This window comes from Petromyzon marinus, chromosome 62 (assembly GCF_048934315.1).
Source record: "Petromyzon marinus isolate PM22_M1 ecotype Great Lakes invasive population chromosome 62, UKy_Petmar_22M1.pri1.0, whole genome shotgun sequence".
Classification (NCBI taxonomy): Eukaryota; Metazoa; Chordata; class Hyperoartia; order Petromyzontiformes; family Petromyzontidae; genus Petromyzon; species Petromyzon marinus.
In genome coordinates, this window is record NC_133728.1 from 4,482,009 (window position 1) to 4,502,931 (window position 20,923).

The 20,923-nt window shown below is 46.0% G+C and overlaps 2 protein-coding genes across 3 annotated transcripts in view; one reads left to right on the forward strand and one right to left on the reverse strand.

Annotated features, from left to right (window-relative positions):
• Positions 1–37: 37 nt before the first annotated feature.
• On the forward strand, positions 38–10,252 carry LOC116955853 (uncharacterized). Its single transcript, XM_032977176.2, has 2 exons — positions 38–5,464; positions 6,395–10,252. The coding sequence occupies exons 1-2, from the start codon at positions 5,365–5,367 to the stop codon at positions 7,480–7,482; spliced, it is 1,188 nt and encodes a 395-aa protein (XP_032833067.2). The 5' UTR covers positions 38–5,364; the 3' UTR covers positions 7,483–10,252.
• A 2,245-nt stretch (positions 10,253–12,497) lies between these two features.
• The window catches only part of LOC142906260 (uncharacterized), a 45,587-nt gene continuing 37,161 nt past the window's right edge, over positions 12,498–20,923 (reverse strand). The window contains exons 3-4 of one of the 2 annotated variants that reach the window (XM_076053695.1): positions 16,364–16,446; positions 12,498–14,028 (exon numbers count right to left, since the gene is read on the reverse strand). The gene's annotated coding sequence lies outside the window, so the exon portion shown is untranslated. The remainder of the gene's footprint in view (positions 14,029–16,363; positions 16,447–20,923) is intronic. The other variant, XM_076053694.1, reaches the window with a different exon arrangement.

Below are 20,923 nucleotides of genomic sequence, written 5' to 3' on the forward strand. Positions count from 1 at the left end.
CAGCAGCAGCGCATGCCTCGCGATGCACGCGACCCAGGGCCCGGAGCAAACCATCAGATGCCTAAGCGTGGGGATGGGGGCATGGAGATCCAGGGAGCCTGGGTCTAGACTGAACCACTCCTTACATAGGGGTAACATTGACTTTTAACAGTATCCAAAGAATGCTGCCTAATAATATTGGTCTGGAAATCTAATCGGCTGATTGTTTTAAATTCCTGGATATTTATTTTGATTTCCGAGATTTTGTTCCGATGTTTTGATGCAGTTTCCAACGAAACGCATGGCAATTGCAAGATATTTGTTGTGTGAATTGACTTTCATCCTACCCGTGAGCTGAAACAATAATAGCTGGTGCGTCAAATGCATGTTCACGTGACAATTTCATTTGTTTGGCTGTGTCACGTGGTGCAGGGTCGTAACATAACATGTTTTGGTCAGATCCTTGTAGCTCAATCCAACATTTTATTATGAATCAAGCTAATGGCCTCAAACATTTTTAGCAACAAAGTTTGTTTGCAATCGTCGGCACTGAAGCTGGACATTGGGGTTTTAAGTTTAGCTATAAGGTCATACACGTAATTACACACAAAGTGGTTGCCACAAATTAACTAAAATACGTTTTCTGATCTCGTCAAGGAGCAGAAACCATCAGGCAAACTACGGTCATCCTATCGGCTTTTGGCTGGCCATCAAACAAAGATGGTTACCGTATTGCGCGCGTTCAGACGCGCTTCTGCGGCCGTCTGGAACGCTCTTGCTTCAGATATTAGAAAGCCACTGGAGCTATGCACGTTTAAATCATCCAGGTTAAAAACTCATTTATTTAGAACTGCTTTTTGTGTTTCGTTTGTTGTCCTTCCCCGCACCTCCGATTAGCACGGTTGGCTACATACAGTGCGAAAGAAGTTCAACATAGTTTAACACGTAGAAGGCTTTCGCGACCAATATTATTCATAATAACGGTTTTTGGGTTAGATCGCGTTTATTTATAAATGTGTCGTAACCCTCCACCACCCGACACGGCCAATCAGCAAAAAAAAGTGTCACGTTGACAAAAGACAAATAATTCACTACTTTAGCGCACCGGTGTGTTGAAGAGTGAATCCACATTTACAGTTTGAGTACGACGTTTCGCTGGTAAATACTTTTTTGCTGATTGGCCGTGTCGGGTGGTGGAGGGTTACGACACATTTATAAATAAACGCGATCTAACCCAAAAACCGTTATTATGAAGTTCAACATACATTCAAGCTTCCCTAAAACAACATTAGTGGCGTTAGTTAGTATCTTGGCTCCTGTAGCTGGATTGCAAGCCACGATAGGGGGGAGAGAAAGCTGAGGCGTTGGAAGACTTTGTGTGTTTAGGCAATAATGTCTATAGTGCAGATCGCAGTGAGAATGAGGTGAAGAGAGTCAAGTTTGTGATGGGCGATGGAAAATGTTTTGGAAGAAGAAAAATCTTGACTTATTATTCTGTAATGTATTTGTAATTTATATAGTTTTTTTTGTGCAATTAGCACCCATTCATAACAGAAATGGGTTCTAGCCTTTTAAACATCGGGCAGTTCATCTGCACTTGTCTAAGCAAAGCTGACTGCTGATGAGAAACTGAATGTGGAAACCGGTCGAAAGTTTTGCTTTGTTGGACCAATGCTGCTGAAAGAATGCACTCCCAGAAGGCCGTGCAGCCGGTGGGATATATATATACAAAAATAAATCCCGTTGCTTTTTTGTTATACATGGAGAGACAAATATGGGAAGGAGGTGAATTGTCTGCTTTGGTATTTTATTACTTTGGTTATATTATCAGCCCAGCTGTACAATGTGGTGTGCATAGATTGCACTATGCCCACATGTGTCAGACTAATGCTGTAAGAGTCACAAGGACCTGTGGCGATGTCAGAGCGGTATTAGGAGGTGTAATCTGAGAGATTTGGTCCCACTGGGCCTGTGCATATTTAGCTCAGACTGCGTGCAGCCAATGTGCCATTTTAAACGATTCACACACACAAACAGTCATATGGGTATGTATATATATGCAAAATCATATATATCTTCATCAGCCATCATCAGTCTACTGCTGGATGAAGGCCTCCCCAAACCACTGCCACCTCTTACCATTAGAAGGGAAAAAAGACGGGTGATTTTCCCTGCTGAAATGAGCATCGATGCATCGGTCCTCATCTGCTTACAGCGCTTGCAGAGCCAATTGTTGAAAATTCCACATTCCCCACTTAGTGGTGCTCGCTTTATCGACCATGGAGAAACAATGGGCTGAGTCGAGCCACAAACCAGGAGTTGAAGTCGCAAGCTCCCAATTGCGAGCCACTTGCTCTACCACTGAGCCTACTGGCGATTGTAATAATAATCCACAGAGCACCTTCACACGAACTGATTTCATCGTTCCGTCTCCTCGGTGGTTTTACTGTTAGGTGCCTTTAAAGTACTGTTGGGGCAAGTGCTGTTAGCGAGCACCTGTGATGGCCGGAACGGTATGAAGGTGTGGTGTGGTCAGCACCACGCTTGGTCGTCTTTGTCTCCCCAGTGCTGATGTTTACACACTGCAACAGAAACAAATTTATGGCCGAGTCAACCTTGGGGGAGGCCAGGAGCAGGTCAGATATCACACTGCACAGAGGTTAGACTTAAACAGGAATCAAACTAAGGCTGCTCTATTAATCGTGTAGTGCGCTCATCTATGCCGCAACTCCCCGCATACAGTACAGTACTGATACACACACCCGTAAAAATACACAGGCTCCTATTTACACGCATATATTAACATACAATTATATTTTATTCCATTTCGCATTCATATAGCAGCGCCCTTTTCCAGGGGCGCTTTCAGTGAGGAAGGTGATGGAATGGATGGAGGGACGGGCTGGTAATGGAGCTGATGTTGCAGAGGTAGGTACGGTAGAATAAGGTGGAATGTGATGGTGAGTGAATGCGAAGGAATATCCAGTGTATTAATAAAACATGTGACAAAGTGTACACATGCACACACACACACATTTATTATTATACTCATTCAGCCATGCAGTCAGCCACTCGCCCATAGACTCATCCACCTGCAGCTTCGGAGCCACATACATGTGTTTAAAGGGCTGCACTGTGGCTCTTTAAATATTACGTTTTTCTTATCCAAGTCGAAAATACGGTAATGGCTCTTGTACTGGTAGGAACGAAGTTGTAAACTGAGTGTACCAGCCTGCAATAGATTAATGTGTCCGTCCGTCCGCTTTCAATACTTTAACGAAGTGAAATCTCGTGCTGTTGGGTGTAAAATCAGCAATAGAAAGCGCAGAAACTTGATATGTCTTATAAAATTGCGCAAAATTCCAATGTTCCTACCAGCCCACCCTGCAGGGACCTGTTTATTTTTGCTGCCGAACCCTGTCCAGTTTACCATGGGGAGGGGTCGGCAACCTGCGGCTGGCTCTTTCAGGACTGTTTCTTGACGTTATTAAGGACCGTCTCGTATTCACGTGCATTTGCAGCTCTTGAAATGCTGAGTTGTTTACCAAATTCGAAATTGATTGATGTTGATTTTTGACACGTGCACACACGTTCGACGCCTCACCCAGACACAAACACGCGCTCGTCCGGCCGTACACACAACCATAAACCCACCACTGAACCATATCGCTTACTAACCAGTACGATGACTCAAACACCCACTCTCAGCCATTCATCCACACACACACACGAACTCACCACAAACTGACCACACACACCAATGCACTCACTAACCCACTCAAGCACCCACCCACTCTCACCTATGGAGTGCTCGCCAACATAAACGCACTCACCCACGGTCCTCACAATTCACTCAGCCATGAACTCGCAAAGAGAATTGTCTACCCATAGCCACTCACCCATGGTTAAACTCACTCGTTTAACCATGCACTCACCAAACTCGCCCTGGCACTCATACCGACTGTGGCGAGGTGTTAACTACCTCGCCTGGTATACGAGATATCGTGGGTTCGACCCTGACGTCCTGTATATTTGGAGTTTGCATGTTCTCTTCCCGTGGTCCTGTGCATTTCTCTCCGGCTCCCCTGGATTTTCCCTCCACGTTTAGAACATGCGTTGAGAGAATTTGTCTGCTATACATTTCCACGTGATAATTCACTTCGTTTAGCTATCGTTTGTAGCCAGGTCGCTTCTGAAAAAGGACTACATAGCTCAGTGGGCCTTACGTGGTAAAATAAAAAAAATAGTTTAGTTTTATAGTTTGTACCCATGAAGTCAACACGCACACACTCACCAACATGATCATTTAGCATGCCCTCACCCACTCATCCATACAGACGATCAACCCTATAATTCACTCGTCCATGATTACAGCCTCACCACGAACGCCCCCCTCTGAACAGTCCCCATCTGCCCTTATACATCCGCGAGGTGCAGAAATCCGTGGTAGTTCCCGGCTTGTCCTATAACTCCACGACTGCCGCAGATTTCATCTGAGGTAGAGTATACGCAATGCGTAACTACAGGGGGGAAAGTTTGCTGGAGAACAAAAAGTGGTGAGAATACAGTACAGTACTTTTATTGGTGAGAGTTGCGGCTGGGTGACTCGGCTACCGCGGATTTCTAACTCTGGGCGGTCTCAGGACTCTAAATTTACCCTCATTCATTTACTCATTGGTGTATTTTTATCCATAGACTCGGCGCTCCGTTCGGTTTAAGGGGCTCCCAGCAGCTGGGACGTCAAGAGGAACTGCTCTAACTGCAGTGAGAAGTTCTTGAGCGAAGAGGTTCTAAAGCAAGAGGTCTTCCTGAACCAGGTTATCTCGAGGTTTTATAGAAAGAGATTAGGAAGAATTCCTACCAGGGTGAGGGACCTTAAGAGAGAGAGATCCTATAGGAGGGTGTTGTGGAGGGAAGTCCTTCGGAGAGGATTCTATCGGGAGAAGTTCGCCTTGGGTGAGGTCGCATGGGAAGCAGCCCTATCTGAGTGAGGTCCTATATAGGGATCCTAAAAGAAGAGGTCCCTCTAAGGTAGTGGTCGAATTGTTATTGAGGTCCTCTAGAGAGAGAGGTCCTCCCGGGTGAGGTACTCTTGGGAGAGGTCCTCTTGATTGAGGGCTTCTTGAGTGATGGCCTAAACATCGACGTCCTCTTCAGAGAAGTATGTTAAAATTCTTTCTCACCATACGTAGCCAACCGTGCTAATCGGAGGTCGGGGAAGCCTTCAAGAGTGCTCCTTACAGCTGAGGTATTTACAAGGTAGGCCCTATTCAGAGTGGTCCTCAAGGGAGACCAAGACCAGTGAGAGGTCTTCACGGGAGAGATCGACCTCGGAGAAGGTTCCCTGTGGGAGAGGTTCCCTTTGGGAGCACCGCGCCAGGAGACATGCAGGAGGAGGATCGGGCCATCCCTCATGCTTACCCCATGATTCCCAACATCGACTTTGGGCCCCAGGGCCGCCTGTATGACCAGCACTTCGGAGAGGGTGAGAGGCGTGCTGATGAGGATGGTGATGATGATGATGATAAAGTTTATAGGTGCTGATATTGAATGTGGTGTTCAAAATATCCACGCTAAGTGATAACATTGTCAATAATGGTGGGGGTGCTGTAAATGATGTGTGCTGTTGGTGATATGATAATGGTGATGGATGATGTTGCCATAGATGACGATTTGCTAATTGGTGACATTGATAATGCGTATACAGTATATAATGCTGTAGATGTATAAGTAATAGACAGTGATACAGATGAAGTTATATATGTGGAGAATGCTATCGATGAAAATGTCATGTTGATGCTGTAGACGTTGATGATGCTGTAGATGATGACGGGTCAATAATACCATGGACAATGCTAGAGAGGGGTAAGGGCGGGAAGTGGCGGGGTGGGCGCTGATCGCTGAATGTCGCAGAGGAAAGTTCGTCTGTCGCAGCTTGTGAACAGCTTTTTTTTCCTTTCCTATAATTACGAAAAACACCGCGGTGCAACTGGAACTTTATCCATGGCACAATGATTGTGAAGCACCGCTCGAGATGCCTTGTAGATAGGGAAATCCCTCTAGATGAGCCTGCAGCTGATGATGGATCCTCTAGATCAGGGATGGGCAACCTGCGGCCCCGAAGCCGCATGCGGCTCTTCACGGACTGCTTCGTGACGTAATGTACGTACGGATGTATTCACATGCATTGCGGCTCTTGAAATATTGAGTTTTTGTACCGAATTCGAAAAAAATGCCCCCTTCTTGTTATTTTGGTTGCCGACTCCTGCTCCAGATGAAGCTACAGATGTTTGAAGCTATAGTTGTCAGCACTACAGATGAGGCCACAGATGATGATGCTGATGATGATGATGCATACGACCCTGCAGCTATATCGTTGAACCACGAGACGATCGTGACCCCTGCTTCGATGCAGCGCTGTCCCCGCAGGACCTGCTGTGCCCCACGCTCTACCACGGCTACTACGTGCGGCCGCGCGTCTCGTCGGTCGGCTCGGCCCGCTCGACCCGGGGCCTCTCGGAGGTGCGCGCGGACGCGGACGTGTACCGGGCCCTGCTCGACGTGAGCCAGTTCACGCCGGGCGAGCTGGCGGTGGACTGCGTGGACAACCTGGTGCGCGTGCGTGGCGAGCACGCCCAGCGCCCCGACGCCCACGGCTTCGTGAGCCGCACCTTCACGCGCCTCTACCTCCTGCCGCCGGGAGCCGTGGCCCACGCGCTGAGGGCCCGCGTGACGCACGACGGCCTCCTGGAGATCACCGTACCCCTGGACCAGACGGCGGCGGCCGGCGTCGTCGTCAGGGCCGTCACGGTGGAGAGGGACGAGGAGGAGGAGGAGCGAGTGGTGAAGGAGGAGGAGGAGGTGGTGGAGGAGGAGTTGGAGAGGAAGGAGGAGAGTAAGGAGAAGGAGGGAGGTGCCACCAGTGAACAGAGAGGAAGAGTGAGGTGGAGAGATGGAGGTAAGGCTGGAGTAAAAGTGGCAGGCGAAGAGAGGGGGGCAGGTGAAAGGAAAGGAGGAGAAAAAGGGAAAACCGAAGTGAGAGTTGGAGGTGGAGGAGACAGTGAAGAGAAAGATGGAAAGAAAGGGATCAGTGGAGGTAAGGCTAGAGGCAGAGTGGGAAATGCAGGAGGTGAGGAGAAAGAGGTACAGAAAGGGGGAGACGAAGGGAGAGAGCAGAGGGGCGGAGAGAGAGAAATAGAGAGGAGAGATTGTGATGGAGAGGCGCAAAGAGATGGTAAAAAGGGGGGAGGCGGAGGAAACCAGGGCAATGGAGTGAAAACGGGAGCTAAAGGGGAAGGAGGAAAAGGCGGCGTGAGTGAAGTGATAGGTGGAGAGAGGGGAGGAGAAAAGATTAGAGAGAGACCAGCGGATGGAGAACAACATAGTAGAGAGAGAGCTGCGGAGAGAGCGGAGGAAAGTGGCGGCGGTGGGGAGAAAGGAAGAGGAGAGAAGAGAGGAGGAAAGAGGAGTGGAAAGAGAGGTGGACGGAAGGGTGGAGATTAGAATTAACATGCAGAAGACAGAGGTGGACATTTAGAACAAGGATATGCAGAGCGTTTGGAGAGAAGTCTTTAACAGATGGTGGAGATATGAAGGGAGTGGACAGTTGGTGGGGAGATGGTGAGGACATTATGGAGAAAGAGTTGCTTAAAACATGGTGGAAAAATTGTAGATGGTGGAGATTTGGTGGAGAGATTATGGGGGGAGATGATGGAGAGATACTTGAGAAATGGTGGATCCATGACATGGTGGAGAGTTAGTGAAGAGATGGTGGAGGCGAGATGACTGAGATACGGTGGAGATGTTATTAATGGTGGAGAGAAGTGAGGGAGACAGATTGTGTGGAGAAAATGGATGATGGAGGGATGAATATAAAGTGGGCATTTGGTGTAGAGATGGTCAAGGGATGATGAATTTAGGTAGTTAAGAGATGGTTAAAAGAAGATGATGATGATGATGAGAGATGGACACAGGGCTTCAGAATTATGATGAGGAGATGGTGGTGAAGGGAGAGTGAGTGAGTGTGGGTGGAGCGGTGAGAGGCAGTCTGCAGAGACTGGATGAGAGATGGAGATAGTGGGAGATGAGAGAGGCAGGTTGAGATGCAGTGGCAGAGATAATATCGAAAGGAGACAAAGCATCAGAATTTCCACGTTACTGAAATGAGGGTAGCCTTTCCTTCATCATAAAAGTGTGGAATGTGACACCATTTGGTGCCCTGATATCAACACGTTGTTATGCTAAGACTGTACTCAGAATTGTTTTAAGAACGTGGAATGTATCAACAGGGGTCATCGTGTTTCATATAAAGTCACACTTGACCCCGTCATAATAACGCAGAGTTGAAAAACCACTCGTTGCAAGGACGTCACCAGTGGTTGTTGATGTGCTTCATCAACTAAGAGTATTCAGGGCCTCGCCATAGTCATGTGGAATTTTACACAACAGGATGAAGACTTTATGTGTGTGTGCTCGTGCATGGTTGCACTGATTATGCAATGTATAAACACGTGTGTAGTACACACACACACGTGCACACACACACTGGAAGTGTGTGCACAGGTTTGTGCTATCTTATATACACAACAGGGTTGGCGGAACTGTTTTCTCAACAACAACAACAACACATTTATTTTTCCCAATTTTTATCCCGATTGCGCTGCGATCGGAGTTGCGTCCGTCACGAGACGCAGAATCCATTCAGAAATCTCGCTGAGCGGTGCAACCCTTTGTGTGCTCGAGAAAGGCCTGCGGAAACGGATAACGCAGAGCTACCTCCGAATTCCGGCAGGGTGGGTGACGCAGTGGCACTGTAACACTTGTGGAACACAGCAAAAATAAGCCAGGTTTGACTCCTACCTCGGGCATCGTTGCGTGTGAAGTTTGCATCTTCTCCCCCTGCACACATGGGTTTCCCTCCGGGTGCTCCGCTTCCCTCCCGTAGCTAACAGCACAGCCGTCATTGGTGCTGGACAAAGATTCCAATGTAGGAAGACCATCATGGAAAAGTATTCAAACCCAGTGTGGCTTTCTTGGATAATATAATCACGTATTTTCCATTCAATTGACCATGGTCCATACAAAGTGAGAGACAACATTTTCCACTCGCTCTGCGAACGAGAGTAATGTTCGTCACGTGACAGACCGATATTTTATTTCTCGGGGCTGGAATTTTATCACATTTAGGTGTGGCACCAAATTTCACCTGATGGTTATTGTGTGCTATTATTTGTGACTGGGCTGACGACTATCAACTCGATACACTTTGAAAGCCCGGTTTAATCACAACTCGGTCTACGCGAGTCGATGGGTCTCTACTGCATGTGAGCCTACAGAACTCCGTGTGAATCTATGGATCTGTAAGTCATTGGTGACCCAGCTGAGACCATCAACACTTTCAGAACACGCTTCAATCACAACTCAGTCTAGGTGGTTCATCTATGCGAGCATTTTAATCTCCGTGTGAGTCTATGGCTCTCTATGCGAGTCACTGGTGGACCGGGCCGTGAGACTCATTAACTCAACTGCACTTGAAACCTTGATTCGAACCAATGACCTCGAGTGGAAGCTCAGGAAAGTCGTGGGTCGCATCTGGCCATAATCATGATCGTAGCTATATAAGGAACAATTGTTCAGCAGACAATTCGCCTCCACATATCTCTCTCTGCACATATAAAGTAGTAAAAAAAAACCTCCAGCCCCACGGCTTTAGCAGCGTTGATTTAGCTCAAGCAAAATTCTACAACGGGTTCGACCTGCAGCGTCTCATCACATCACCAGTCAAGAAGGCTCGATTGAATCAATTCTGGTGAACTGCCAGATGTTATTGGCAAGGAGCCTTTCTTTAAGATATGGGTTCAAACCATAGGGTTACCCACACACACCAAACTAAAAAAAAAATCAGTTCTCAAGAAATGAGTTAATTAAATTTAAAGGTACTGTGCATAGCTCCAGCGCCTTCCCGCACCTTCGAAGAGCACGGTTGGCTACGTAGGTAAGGTATGAAAGAAGTTCAGCATACATACACACATTACACAAAGTGTAGGTTTATAGATCTGTGGTTTCTTAGCAACTTTGTAGATTTTCCCTTTGATGTTTAATAATAATAAAAAAATGTTTTAATCCGCTTCCAGCTGCCTGCTAAGACCTGGCAATTTTTAGGCAAAATTGTGAAATGTGTTCTCCCTCACGTGAAATACGAATATCTCTAAATAATGAAAACCTCGCTCAGCTTTGAAGTTTCCTGCTTCGAGAATAAATGTCTTGAAGGCTGTCTCGGTATGCGCGCCTCTCTCTGTGTGTGGTAATGTTAGGAGTGTCGTGGGACCAGTACTGACTGCCTTGTCTAATCTCTGTGATGTACGTACTGCCTTGTCTGGAACGTCTGTGCTGCCTTGTCTGTGCTGGCGCTCTCACCTGTACTGCAAATGCTGTGACGTCTGTACTGTGACCTCTACCGCACTGCCTCGTCTGTTTAAATGTCTATCCAGCTGTCTTGCGTGGACGGTCTCTCATCTGTACTGTGTGCTGTGTCATCTGTACCGTCTGTCTCTTCTCTGTACTGTCTAATTCTCTGTACTGTCTCGTCATTACGCATTGTCTTGTCTGAATAGAACTCGGGTCGCAACGCAGCGTCGTCAAGCACTGCGACAACCACCGCTCCACGCCCACACACATGGGGCTGAAGGTCCCCTGAAGTCAATGGGGGTGGTGGTGGTTGGGGGGGGTGGTGGTGGTTGGGGGTGGTGGTGGTTGCGGGTGGTGGTGGTTGGGGGTGTAGCTTTGAGCGCGCTGTTCTACAAACCCGGCGACTCGAATTAGAATCCCGCTCATGGCGAACACCAGTGACGATTATTTGAACCGGTCATGGGCCCTCCGTTAGGCCGACTCAGTACCTGGTGTGGTGTATACACATCGCCACTGGGGAGACAAAGGCGGCTGGGGGTGGTGCTGGCCACCCACCCCCTCGTGTGCCGTGCTGGCCTTCATTGGTGCAACTGGTTATCAGCACTTGCCCCAACAGTCTGTTCAGGCTATGGGGGGGGAAGATCTTTGTCTTTTTGCATTATGTAACGGAGTAGGCGACAGCAGGGGGCGCTGTGTATACGTGTGCGCGTCACTAAATCTAACGTCATACTCTGGGTCTTTCGGTAAAGTCACGTACATAGAAAACTAATATTATTATTTCTCTATCGACGTGATAATATTATTATATTATTTTTCTATCTACGTGACTTTGCCGAAAGACCCAAAGAGTATGAATTCCTGCAGTCACGAAAGCTTTAAGCCAAGATCTAGCGTAATAACTCTCAGATTATCTAACGCTCGTTAAACCGGCAGAGACCATGGAGTGATGGAGGTGCATTGAAATAAAACCCACACAATTCAAGTTAATTTTGTTAAACCAAATGCGACGCCAGGATGACTATTCTCGTTTGCAAGAGTGACCCGGATCACCAAAAAATGGCAAAACAAATGCAACATCAAAACAGCAATGAAGCAAATCGGAATCGAGAGCACAAGCGACCGAATGGATATCGGAGCAAAAACAACTACGGTTCGGAAAAATCGGAGCAAAACATCGTCAGAGCCCATCGCGTAACAATAACATGTCCTTTGCATTTCACTCTCATGCCCTTTGGATTGCACTATCATGCTCTCATGTACTTTGGATCGCACTCTCATGCTCACATGTCCTTTGGATTGCACTCTCATGCTCACATGTCCTTTGGGTTCCACTCTCATGCTCACATGTCCTTTGGATTGCACTCTCATGTTCACGTCCTTTGGATTGCACTCTCATGCTCACATGTCCTTTGGATTGCACTCTCATGTTCACGTCCTTTGGATTGCACTCTCATGCTCACATGTCCTTTGGATTGCACTCTCATGCTCACATGTCCTTTGGATTGCACTCTCATGCTCACATGCCCTTTGGATTGCACTATCATGCTCACATGTCCTTTGGATTGCACCCGTTGGGTTGCACTCCCTCGTCGAGGAGGCCGCTCTCCTATCTTAGTTACATGCTAATCCCTCACATTAACATAGCCACTTCCGTGGCCTCTAATTTCTCACATTAACATCACGCTAATCCCTCACATTAACATAGCCACTTCCGTGCCCTCTAAGTTCTCACATTAACATCATGCTAATCTCTCACATTAACATAGCCACTTCCGTGCCCTCTAAGTTCTCACATTAACATCATGCTAATCTCTCACATTAACATAGCCACTTCCGTGCCCTCGTCGAGGAGGCTGCTCTCCTTCTATCTTACAGCTACAGTGCTAATCTCTCACATTAACATCACGCTCATTTCTCACATTAACATCACTAGCCCCGGCCACTTCTCTATGACCCTTGGGCTACACCCATTTAAAACCGTCCTCAGCAGCAGGCCACGATTTCCCACCCGATGACGAGCGCTTTGTGTTGCGCCCGAAACGTCGTGATTTATTTTATTTCATACCTACGTGGACTTTGCCGGAAAGAACCAACGAGTAATAACATGGGGGTTTGTTTAATTGCAATTTTAATTGGAGTAAATTACATTTATCAGAGTTTTGGGAATTGTGTTTAGAATCATTTAATTTGATATAGGGCCACTCATGCAATTGCATCCTACAGCGATGCTCGTCAATAATTACCCAGTTCCGTACACAAATATAAAAACAAAACCCCACTACTTAGCAAAGAATCAAATAAAAAGAATACGTAAATAACTGTAAAAAAATATGCACGTACAGAAGAAAATAATAATAATAGCAGAGAAAATACATTAAAAATAAATCAATCCGTTCGGTCTCCATACCCCAGACCACAATCCCAACATTTCGCCGGATTTTGGATAACCTTCACTGGAGGGATGGTGGCGTGGCCAAAAAAAGTTACGAGCCAATCTTGATTTGAAGCTTTCGTGACTGCAGGAATCCACTCTCTTTGGTTCTTTCGGGGTAAGGTCACGCCGGTAGAAATATAATAAGTTAATTTTAGTTTAACACGCCACGTTACTTATTACCTTTACACTATAATACCCCCATTAACACTACTTCGGCGGCCTTTGTTCTCAAAAACTTATATAAATATTCTTGGTTCTTTCGGTAAAGTCACGTTGAAGGGAAACAATAAAATAAGAAAATATATATATAAAACAATAAAATTCTCACGACGTTTCGACTGCAACACAAGCAGTCATCATCAGGTGTGAAAACCAACGGCAAGAACGTCGTGAGAAATTTTATTGTTTTATATATATGTTTTATTGTTTCCCTTCAACGTGACTTTACCGAATGAACCAAGAATATGGAATCACTGCAGTCACGAAAGCTCTAAATCAAAACTTTATATAAACTCTTACCGGTAACAGCTTCGCTTGCACAAGGGAGCGGAGATCGCAGCTGTCGTGATTTTCACCTGAAGAAGGGCGCCTGCGATGCGTTCGAAACGTCGTGATTTATTTCATTTTATTTCTACCTAAAGTTACGAGCCAGTTGGACAATAATGTAAATGCCTCTTTTTTTTTCTCCACAGCGTACGCTACGTTTCGTTTCTTCGTTCGAATAAGCGACGTTTATGTGCCAAAAAGTTTTTTTTTTGGACGGGGGGAGGTGGCGGGGAGACGGAGGAGGAGTAAATCGATAACCATTAAAAAAAAATCGAACCCGTCCTTCAAAAAAAAAACTCTTACGGCTACATCGGGAATGAAGAGCAGAGTCAAATTTATTATTTTGTTGTTTCCCTTCAACGTGACTTTACCGAAAAAAAACTAAGAATATCCAGAACCCCGTCGAGTTAAATACGATGTCGGGACGTGGCGAATGCGCTTCAGGTGACAACACACGGCACGCGCGCTCTCCGTTGCTGTTCTGACGACGCTCGTCGCAGTTTCGAACGCGAATCTCTGACGGTGGCGATTGCTGCCCACGTGGCATCGAATCCGACACCGTGGAGACAGCGGCGAGGGTTGGTGTGGATCTTGGTGTGGATCTCCACACCCCTGGCTCTGCCCGGGAGAAGAAGGGACCGTCCATAAATGACGTCACGCACCTGGCGGAGGGGGGGGGGCGCAGACATTTATTGTGACGAGGGGGTGCGGGGGGGTAGAAATGTGACGTCACGTAAAAATGGACAACTTTAAATAAATATAGACAACACGTTCTACTTAATTAAATAGACTTTTTTTAAAATAAATGTTTTCTCCTACAACATCAGAGTTGCATCGGCACATTCAATACGCACTACAATGACAATAGTTTAAAGCGATTTGAAGCAGGTTTTTTTTTTGGGGGGGGGGGCGAGTTTTGTGACGTCATATTTGAAGAGGGGATCTGACTTTGTGTGACGAGGAGGTCAAAAATAGCGTGACGTCATTTATGGACGGCCCCTTATTTATCTTTGCCATATTCTCCACAACTCGAATTTGGAGTTTTGTGTAGGATTGTTCAAAAAACATAAAACCGACGGTGACGGGTTTTCGGACCGTGGGTTACCCCGGTTCCAAACGGGTGACCCAAACCGGCCATTTGGGAGTTTCGAGTAGCGAGCTGCGCCGAGACACGCGCCCTCGTGCGTACAAACCGCACGGCAGCAGTGCCCGAAAGCCACCATTTGATGGCCAAAGGAAGCGGCCCGGGCCAATTGCTCTAGCAACCACTGCCGGTACGAGGGCCTCCTCCTCCTCATCCTCCTCCACGAGAGGGAGCTCTAGAGAGGATATTTGATTTGCGGTATTCGTCAATGTTGAGCGCGGACGTCTTGGAAATGCGGTGCGAGTGCCCGCATTTTACCCCACCGCAAGTGAGTAACCCGCTGATTGGCTGGACGGAGGCCTTAGTATGGGAACAAGGCCGTAATTATAATACATATGCTCAAAATGTCCCCTCCCCCCACCCAATATTTTGCTATAAAATAGATTTCTGTTTATATGATTGTGGTTACGGTTGTACTTTATTAATCCATAATCTCTGCAATTACATACAATGAAACAAGAAATGATAAAAAAATTTTTTTAAAACAGAGCAATGTAATACAATAACACTATTAGACATTATTGTAAAATAATAATAAAAAGTTCATCCTATGTGTTAGTGAATTTTTTATATTTTAGGCAGGAAATGGCATGAAATTCGTTTATCAAATTTCGATTTATTTTTGTTTTCCTGGGGGAGGACCCCCTGGAAGATTTGCCCCCCCCTCCCCCCCAATGTTGACTCCATGGCTACGGCCTTGGCAGGGGGAATTAATAAACCTGGCAACTAATTGTTTCAACTGGCGCGACGAGAGATGGTATTGAACTAGCGACCTTTATATTGCAAGTCCAGTGACGTTAAACCATGACTCCACCAGGTCAGTTCCATCCGTTTCTCAGTGGGAAAAGCTCAACATGTGATGCTGAGTGATCCGGACATTTCTATATGTGCAACAAACCGGTAATAACCGGTTGTACTGGCTTTTTCCATGTTATCCTTGGTGATGCAAAAAAAACAACAACCCTATTTTAAGTGTACAGCCCTCGTCTTAAATCAAAATGAGTTGCGCGTGACGGATTCAATCAATCAAAGTGCGGCTGCGGTTTTCATTGAGTGTCCCGCGCGTGCGTCTATGGGTCTCTCGGTGTGAGCCTGTGGGGTCTCTTGTCAGTCCCTGGGTCCCTTTGTGAGTGTAAGTCGCTGCGGAGAGCGTCACGCGTCTCAAGATGACGCGAAAGGCGAGACGCAGCCACGACACTTTTGCCGCGACTGCACTGTTCACGGCTAGATGAGGCATTCCCTCAATGTTGATTTGAAGCTTTCGTGACTGCAGGAATCCATCATGCTCTGTGACTTTAACCGAAATAACCTAGGAGTACGAGGTATTCCTTCTCAAGCAATATGTATTACCCAATCCTAGTGACTGTTTTAGTTGCCTTATCCACTATGGTCGTGCTTTTTTCATACACAATGGCTATGCGCGCGCACACACAAGCACTTAACGCAATCCACTTTTTGAGAAGTGTCCTCCCCTCCACCCCCCCCCACGTTGACCCGGCTCTGACCTCTGAGCCTGTGTCTCACCCTCTGTGTGACCCCAGCCAGGGGGGGGGGTAAGGGAGTCTTGTGGTGGTGGTGGAGGGGGGGGGGTCACCGCGTTCCTATCCCCTCAGCCCCAACCCCCACCCATCAACCCTACCCCCCTTGCACACCCCTTTAGAGACAACAATAGCCGTGATAATAATAACATTAATAACGGTAGCGCGTTTGCTGCTGCAGGAGATGGCGGTAAGAACCCCAGGGGCTGCCCGAGTTAATACCGCGGGTGTCGTCACCATCATCATCATCACACTCAGAATCGTCACGTTCGACCACAGGCCTGGTTAATACTGTGGGTGTCGAGGTTGGCGTACGTGGGGAGCGTAGAAGTACAGTGAGGTAGAGTACAACAGCGGATGTTGCTTCGTTCTCCTCTGCCGTTGACCACGTGTCGCGCCTGCAGCGCCACAACAACAATCACCGCCGTCCACCACTGAGTGGGCGGTGACATCACCACGGCGCTTGTGCCAGGCTAGGTGCAGTGATCGGTATGCGGTGCTACCAGTGGCGTAACGGCATCGTTAACTCACTCGGGGTTGGAGGGGTGCGTCAATCGATCGGGTGGTTGCGGCAATATTTGATTTTTTAAAATATTTTTTTTATTATTCAACGCTTTTTATTAACTCAACTCGTCTGTTGTATCCTCAAATCTTGTAACTCAATGGTAACCCACTTCCAAATGTGATATCGACTGCAAACTTAGTATACTTATGTCACACTGATGACAATACTATATTCTATCAATAAAAATATATATTTTAAACATTCTTTTTTTAAATTGTCCACGCTCAACTGACGTTGGCTGTAATTGTCCACGATTCCTTACGTTGTGGCAAAGCTTCGCGGCCCACTTCCTGGAGTCGTGGAGTTCTTACATTACTAGTAAGGCACATTTCATTAAAGCGTGTTTTTAACAAAAAAAACGTTTAAAAAAACATTACTTATTTTTCGATTTAAAGCTTTCGTGACTGCAAGGATTCATCTTCTTTGGTTCTTTCGGTAAAGTCACCACGTAGAATGAGAATAAAATAATAAATTGATAAAAAAAATAACACAATAAAATTCTCACGACGTTTCGGCCACAACACAAGCGGCCTTCATCAGGTGAAAGGACGAGACTGGCTGGAGGATCAGCGCTGGAGCTACTACATATGTAGTAGCTACATACTACATATGTAGTAGTATATATGTACTACATGTGTATCAGCTACTTTTGCTACTAGAAAAAATCCGGCACTGCCCCCTGCCCCCCACGATAGTTAGGCGAGTTACGCAAATCACGCTGCTGGGTACAACATCAGTCACGTGGGTCCCTGCGGAGGGTATAAAGGTGATGCTGGTGGTGCAACTGGCAGTGGTGCACAAACACAGGTAAAAAAATAAGTAATATTTTTTTTAAAAAACTTTTTTTTAACACGTTTTAATGATGAAATGTACCGTACTCATATTCTTGGTTCTTTCGGTAAAGTCACCACGTAGAAGGGAAACAATAAAATAAGAAAAACATATATAAATAAGAATATATATAAAACAATACAATTCTCACGACGTTTCGAGTGCAACAAAAGCAATCGTCATCAGGTGTGAAAACCACAGCAAGAAAATTTGTACCGCACTCGTAATGTCAGAACTCCACGACTCCAGGAAGTGGCCCCGAAGCTTGCCATTTACAGCCAACGTCAGATTACCGTGGACAATTAGAGCCAAGCCGAAACATAACATTTAAAGAATAATGTTTAAAAAATATATATAATATTTTATGATAGAATATAGTAATTGTCATCAGTATGACATAAGTATACCAAATTTGCAGTCGATACCACATTGGGAAGTGGGTTACAATTGAGTTACAAGATTTGAGGATACAACAATAGACAGAATTAATAAAAAAACGTGTAAAAAACGACTATACTCAACATTTTCGTCAATAACAACAACAATGTTGGGGCCTTACGATATCAAACAAATCTAATATAATGTACGACGTTTCGGGAAATGGCCCTTCTTCGTGACATGTAAATAGAGATAGGCCAGAAAAGAGGGTGTGGATGCATTGCATAGTTACACTTAGCGGCTGTTGAGTAACAACAGAAAGCCCCACTTTGAATGCGCACACAAAGTATCACTCCGAAATAATGTTGATATTTAAAGTATATATATATTTTAAAAAATGTCCGGTGAAGGCTGTTGCAGGATTGCGCCTTTACCTCTTGAGAGCAGGGGCGGTTCTGATTGGCCAGAGCCACGTGTCACGGTACAGAGATGGAGGCGGGTGGCCGTAATGGTTTTTTTTGTCGTGAAATGTTCATCACCACCGCATTGTAAGTGATGAGATATTTTTTTATGTTTTAAAAAAATGTGTCGAACACGTGCGTGTGTGTATGTGTGTGAAAATAACTTAAAGATTATTAATCGGCATTAACAATGTGCAATTGTATTCACGCGCATTGCAATCCTGTGTTTAAGGTACAGTACATGTTTTGAGTTCTCACTCGAGTAGTTACCCTGTTGTCGACCCTGAATGGATGGTTGCTCCTATGATGGTAGTGATTATGGTGGTCGTTGATAATGGTGGTGGTGGTGATGATGGTGTTGATGATTATGGTGGTGATGGTGTTGGCGATTATGATGGTAGTGGTGATGATGATGGTAGTGGTGATGATTATGGTGGTGATGGTGTTGGCGATTATTATGGTAGTGGTAATGATGATGGTGGTGTTGATGATTTATGGTGGTGATTATGACGGTGGTGGTGATTATGATGGTGTTGGTGATTATGATGATGGTCGTGATTATGATGGTTGGTGGATAATGGTTGTTTCGATTTCAAGTAGTTTTTTTTGTGTAACCAGGGAAAGAACTCTTAGAGACGAGGTTTGACGATTCATTTACAAGCGTGACCTTGCTCACGGAAAATTACAATAAAAGCAAATAAAATAAATAGTTCAGTCTAACGCGTAGTTTGCTTTCACGACCAATATCATCCACACTCGAGTTTGTTTTGTGTCAGATCGTGTAAATCGATAAATGTGTCGTTAAAACCCGCCACCACCCGACACAGCCAACTAGTAATGGTTGTCACGTAAACAGAACGTGGCCAATTACTCACGAGTACAGCACTAGTGTGTAGTGTATAGTAGTATAGTGTATAGTATAGTATACTAGTACAGCACTCGTGTATAGTGTAGTGTATAGTGTAGTATACTAGCACAGCACTAGTGTGTAGTGTAGTGTCTAGTGTAGTATACTAGTACAGCACTAGTGTGTAGTGTAGTGTATCGTGTAGTATACTAGTACAGCACTAGTGTATAGTGTAGTGTATAGTGTAGTATACTAGTACAGCACTAGTGTGTAGTGTATAGTGTAGTATACTAGTACAGCACTAGTGTATAGTGTAGTGTATAGTGTACTGTATTGTGTAGTATACTAGCACAGCACTAGTGTGTAGTGTATAGTGTAGTATACTAGTACAGCACTAGTGTATAGTGTAGTGTATAGTGTAGTATACTAGTACAGTACTAGTGTATAGTGTAGTATACTAGTACAGCACTAGTGTATAGTGTAGTATATTAGTACAACACTAGTGTATAGTGTAGTGTATAGTGTAGTGTATAGCGTAGTATACTAGTACAGCACTAGGATATAGTGCAGTGTATAGTGTAGTGTATAGTGTAGTGCATAGTGTAGTGTATAGTGTAGTGCATAGTGCAGTGTATAGTGTAGTGTATAGTGTAGTGCATAGTGTAGTGTATAGTGTAGTATACTAGTACAGTACACCGGGGTGTTGGAGAGCCAAGCCACAACATTTACAATCTGAGTACGACGTTTCGTGCTCCGATTGTAAATTGGTGTTGAGGGCAAATGCGATGATGGCTGCTGATTGTGGTGATGGCTGCTGATCGTGGTGGTGGCTGCTGATCGTGGTGGTGGCTGCTGATCGTGGTGATGGCTGCTGATCGTGGTGGTGGCTGCTGATCGTGGTGATGGCTGCTGATCGTGGTGATGGCTGCTGATCGTGGTGGTGGCTGCTGATCGTGGTGGTGGCTGCTGATCGTGGTGATGGCTGCTGATCGTGGTGATGGCTGCTGATCGTGGTGGTGGCTGCTGATCGTGGTGGTGGCTGCTGATCGTGGTGGTGGCTGCTGATCGTGGTGATGGCTGCTGATCGTGGTGGTGGCTGCTGATCGTGGTGGTCATGGTGTCGATGCGGCCTCCCCTAGGTCCACTCGGCCTTATGGCGCGGTGTGTGGTAAACTTCGCCAACTGGGGGAGACAAAGACGGCCGGGCGTGGTGCTGGCCACCCACCCCCTCATGTGCTGTGCCGGCCTTCATAGGTGCTCGCAAACAGCACTCGCCCCAAAAAGTCTGTGCAGGCTACACGGGGGATGTTTGGTTATGATATTGATGCTGCTGATAACGATGCTTCTCTTGTTGTTGTGGGGCTGTGTGGATCTCACTGTTACTATAGTGATGTTTAAAGATGATGGTAGTGATGCGTTAGCGGTGATGGTAGGGGTAGTGAATATGATGATAGTTGTGGTGATGATGATGGTCATGATGATGTTAATGGTTGTGGTGATGATGATGAAGCTACTGCTGATGGGCTGTGTTGATCCCAATGTTACGATGGTGATGTTTAAAGGTGATTGATGGTGGTGGTGGTGGTGGCGGTACCGATGAAAATAGTCACGGTGATGTTGTTCATGATGGTTGTAGTAATGATGGTGGTGGTGATGATGATGCTGATGTGTTGCTCATGGGCTACGTGGCCTCTGATGAGAATGACGTGAAAAGATGATGATGATGATGGTGATTGCTGAGGTATGCATCTCTGTCTCTCACACCCACCCTCACGCCCACTCTCCCATGCCCA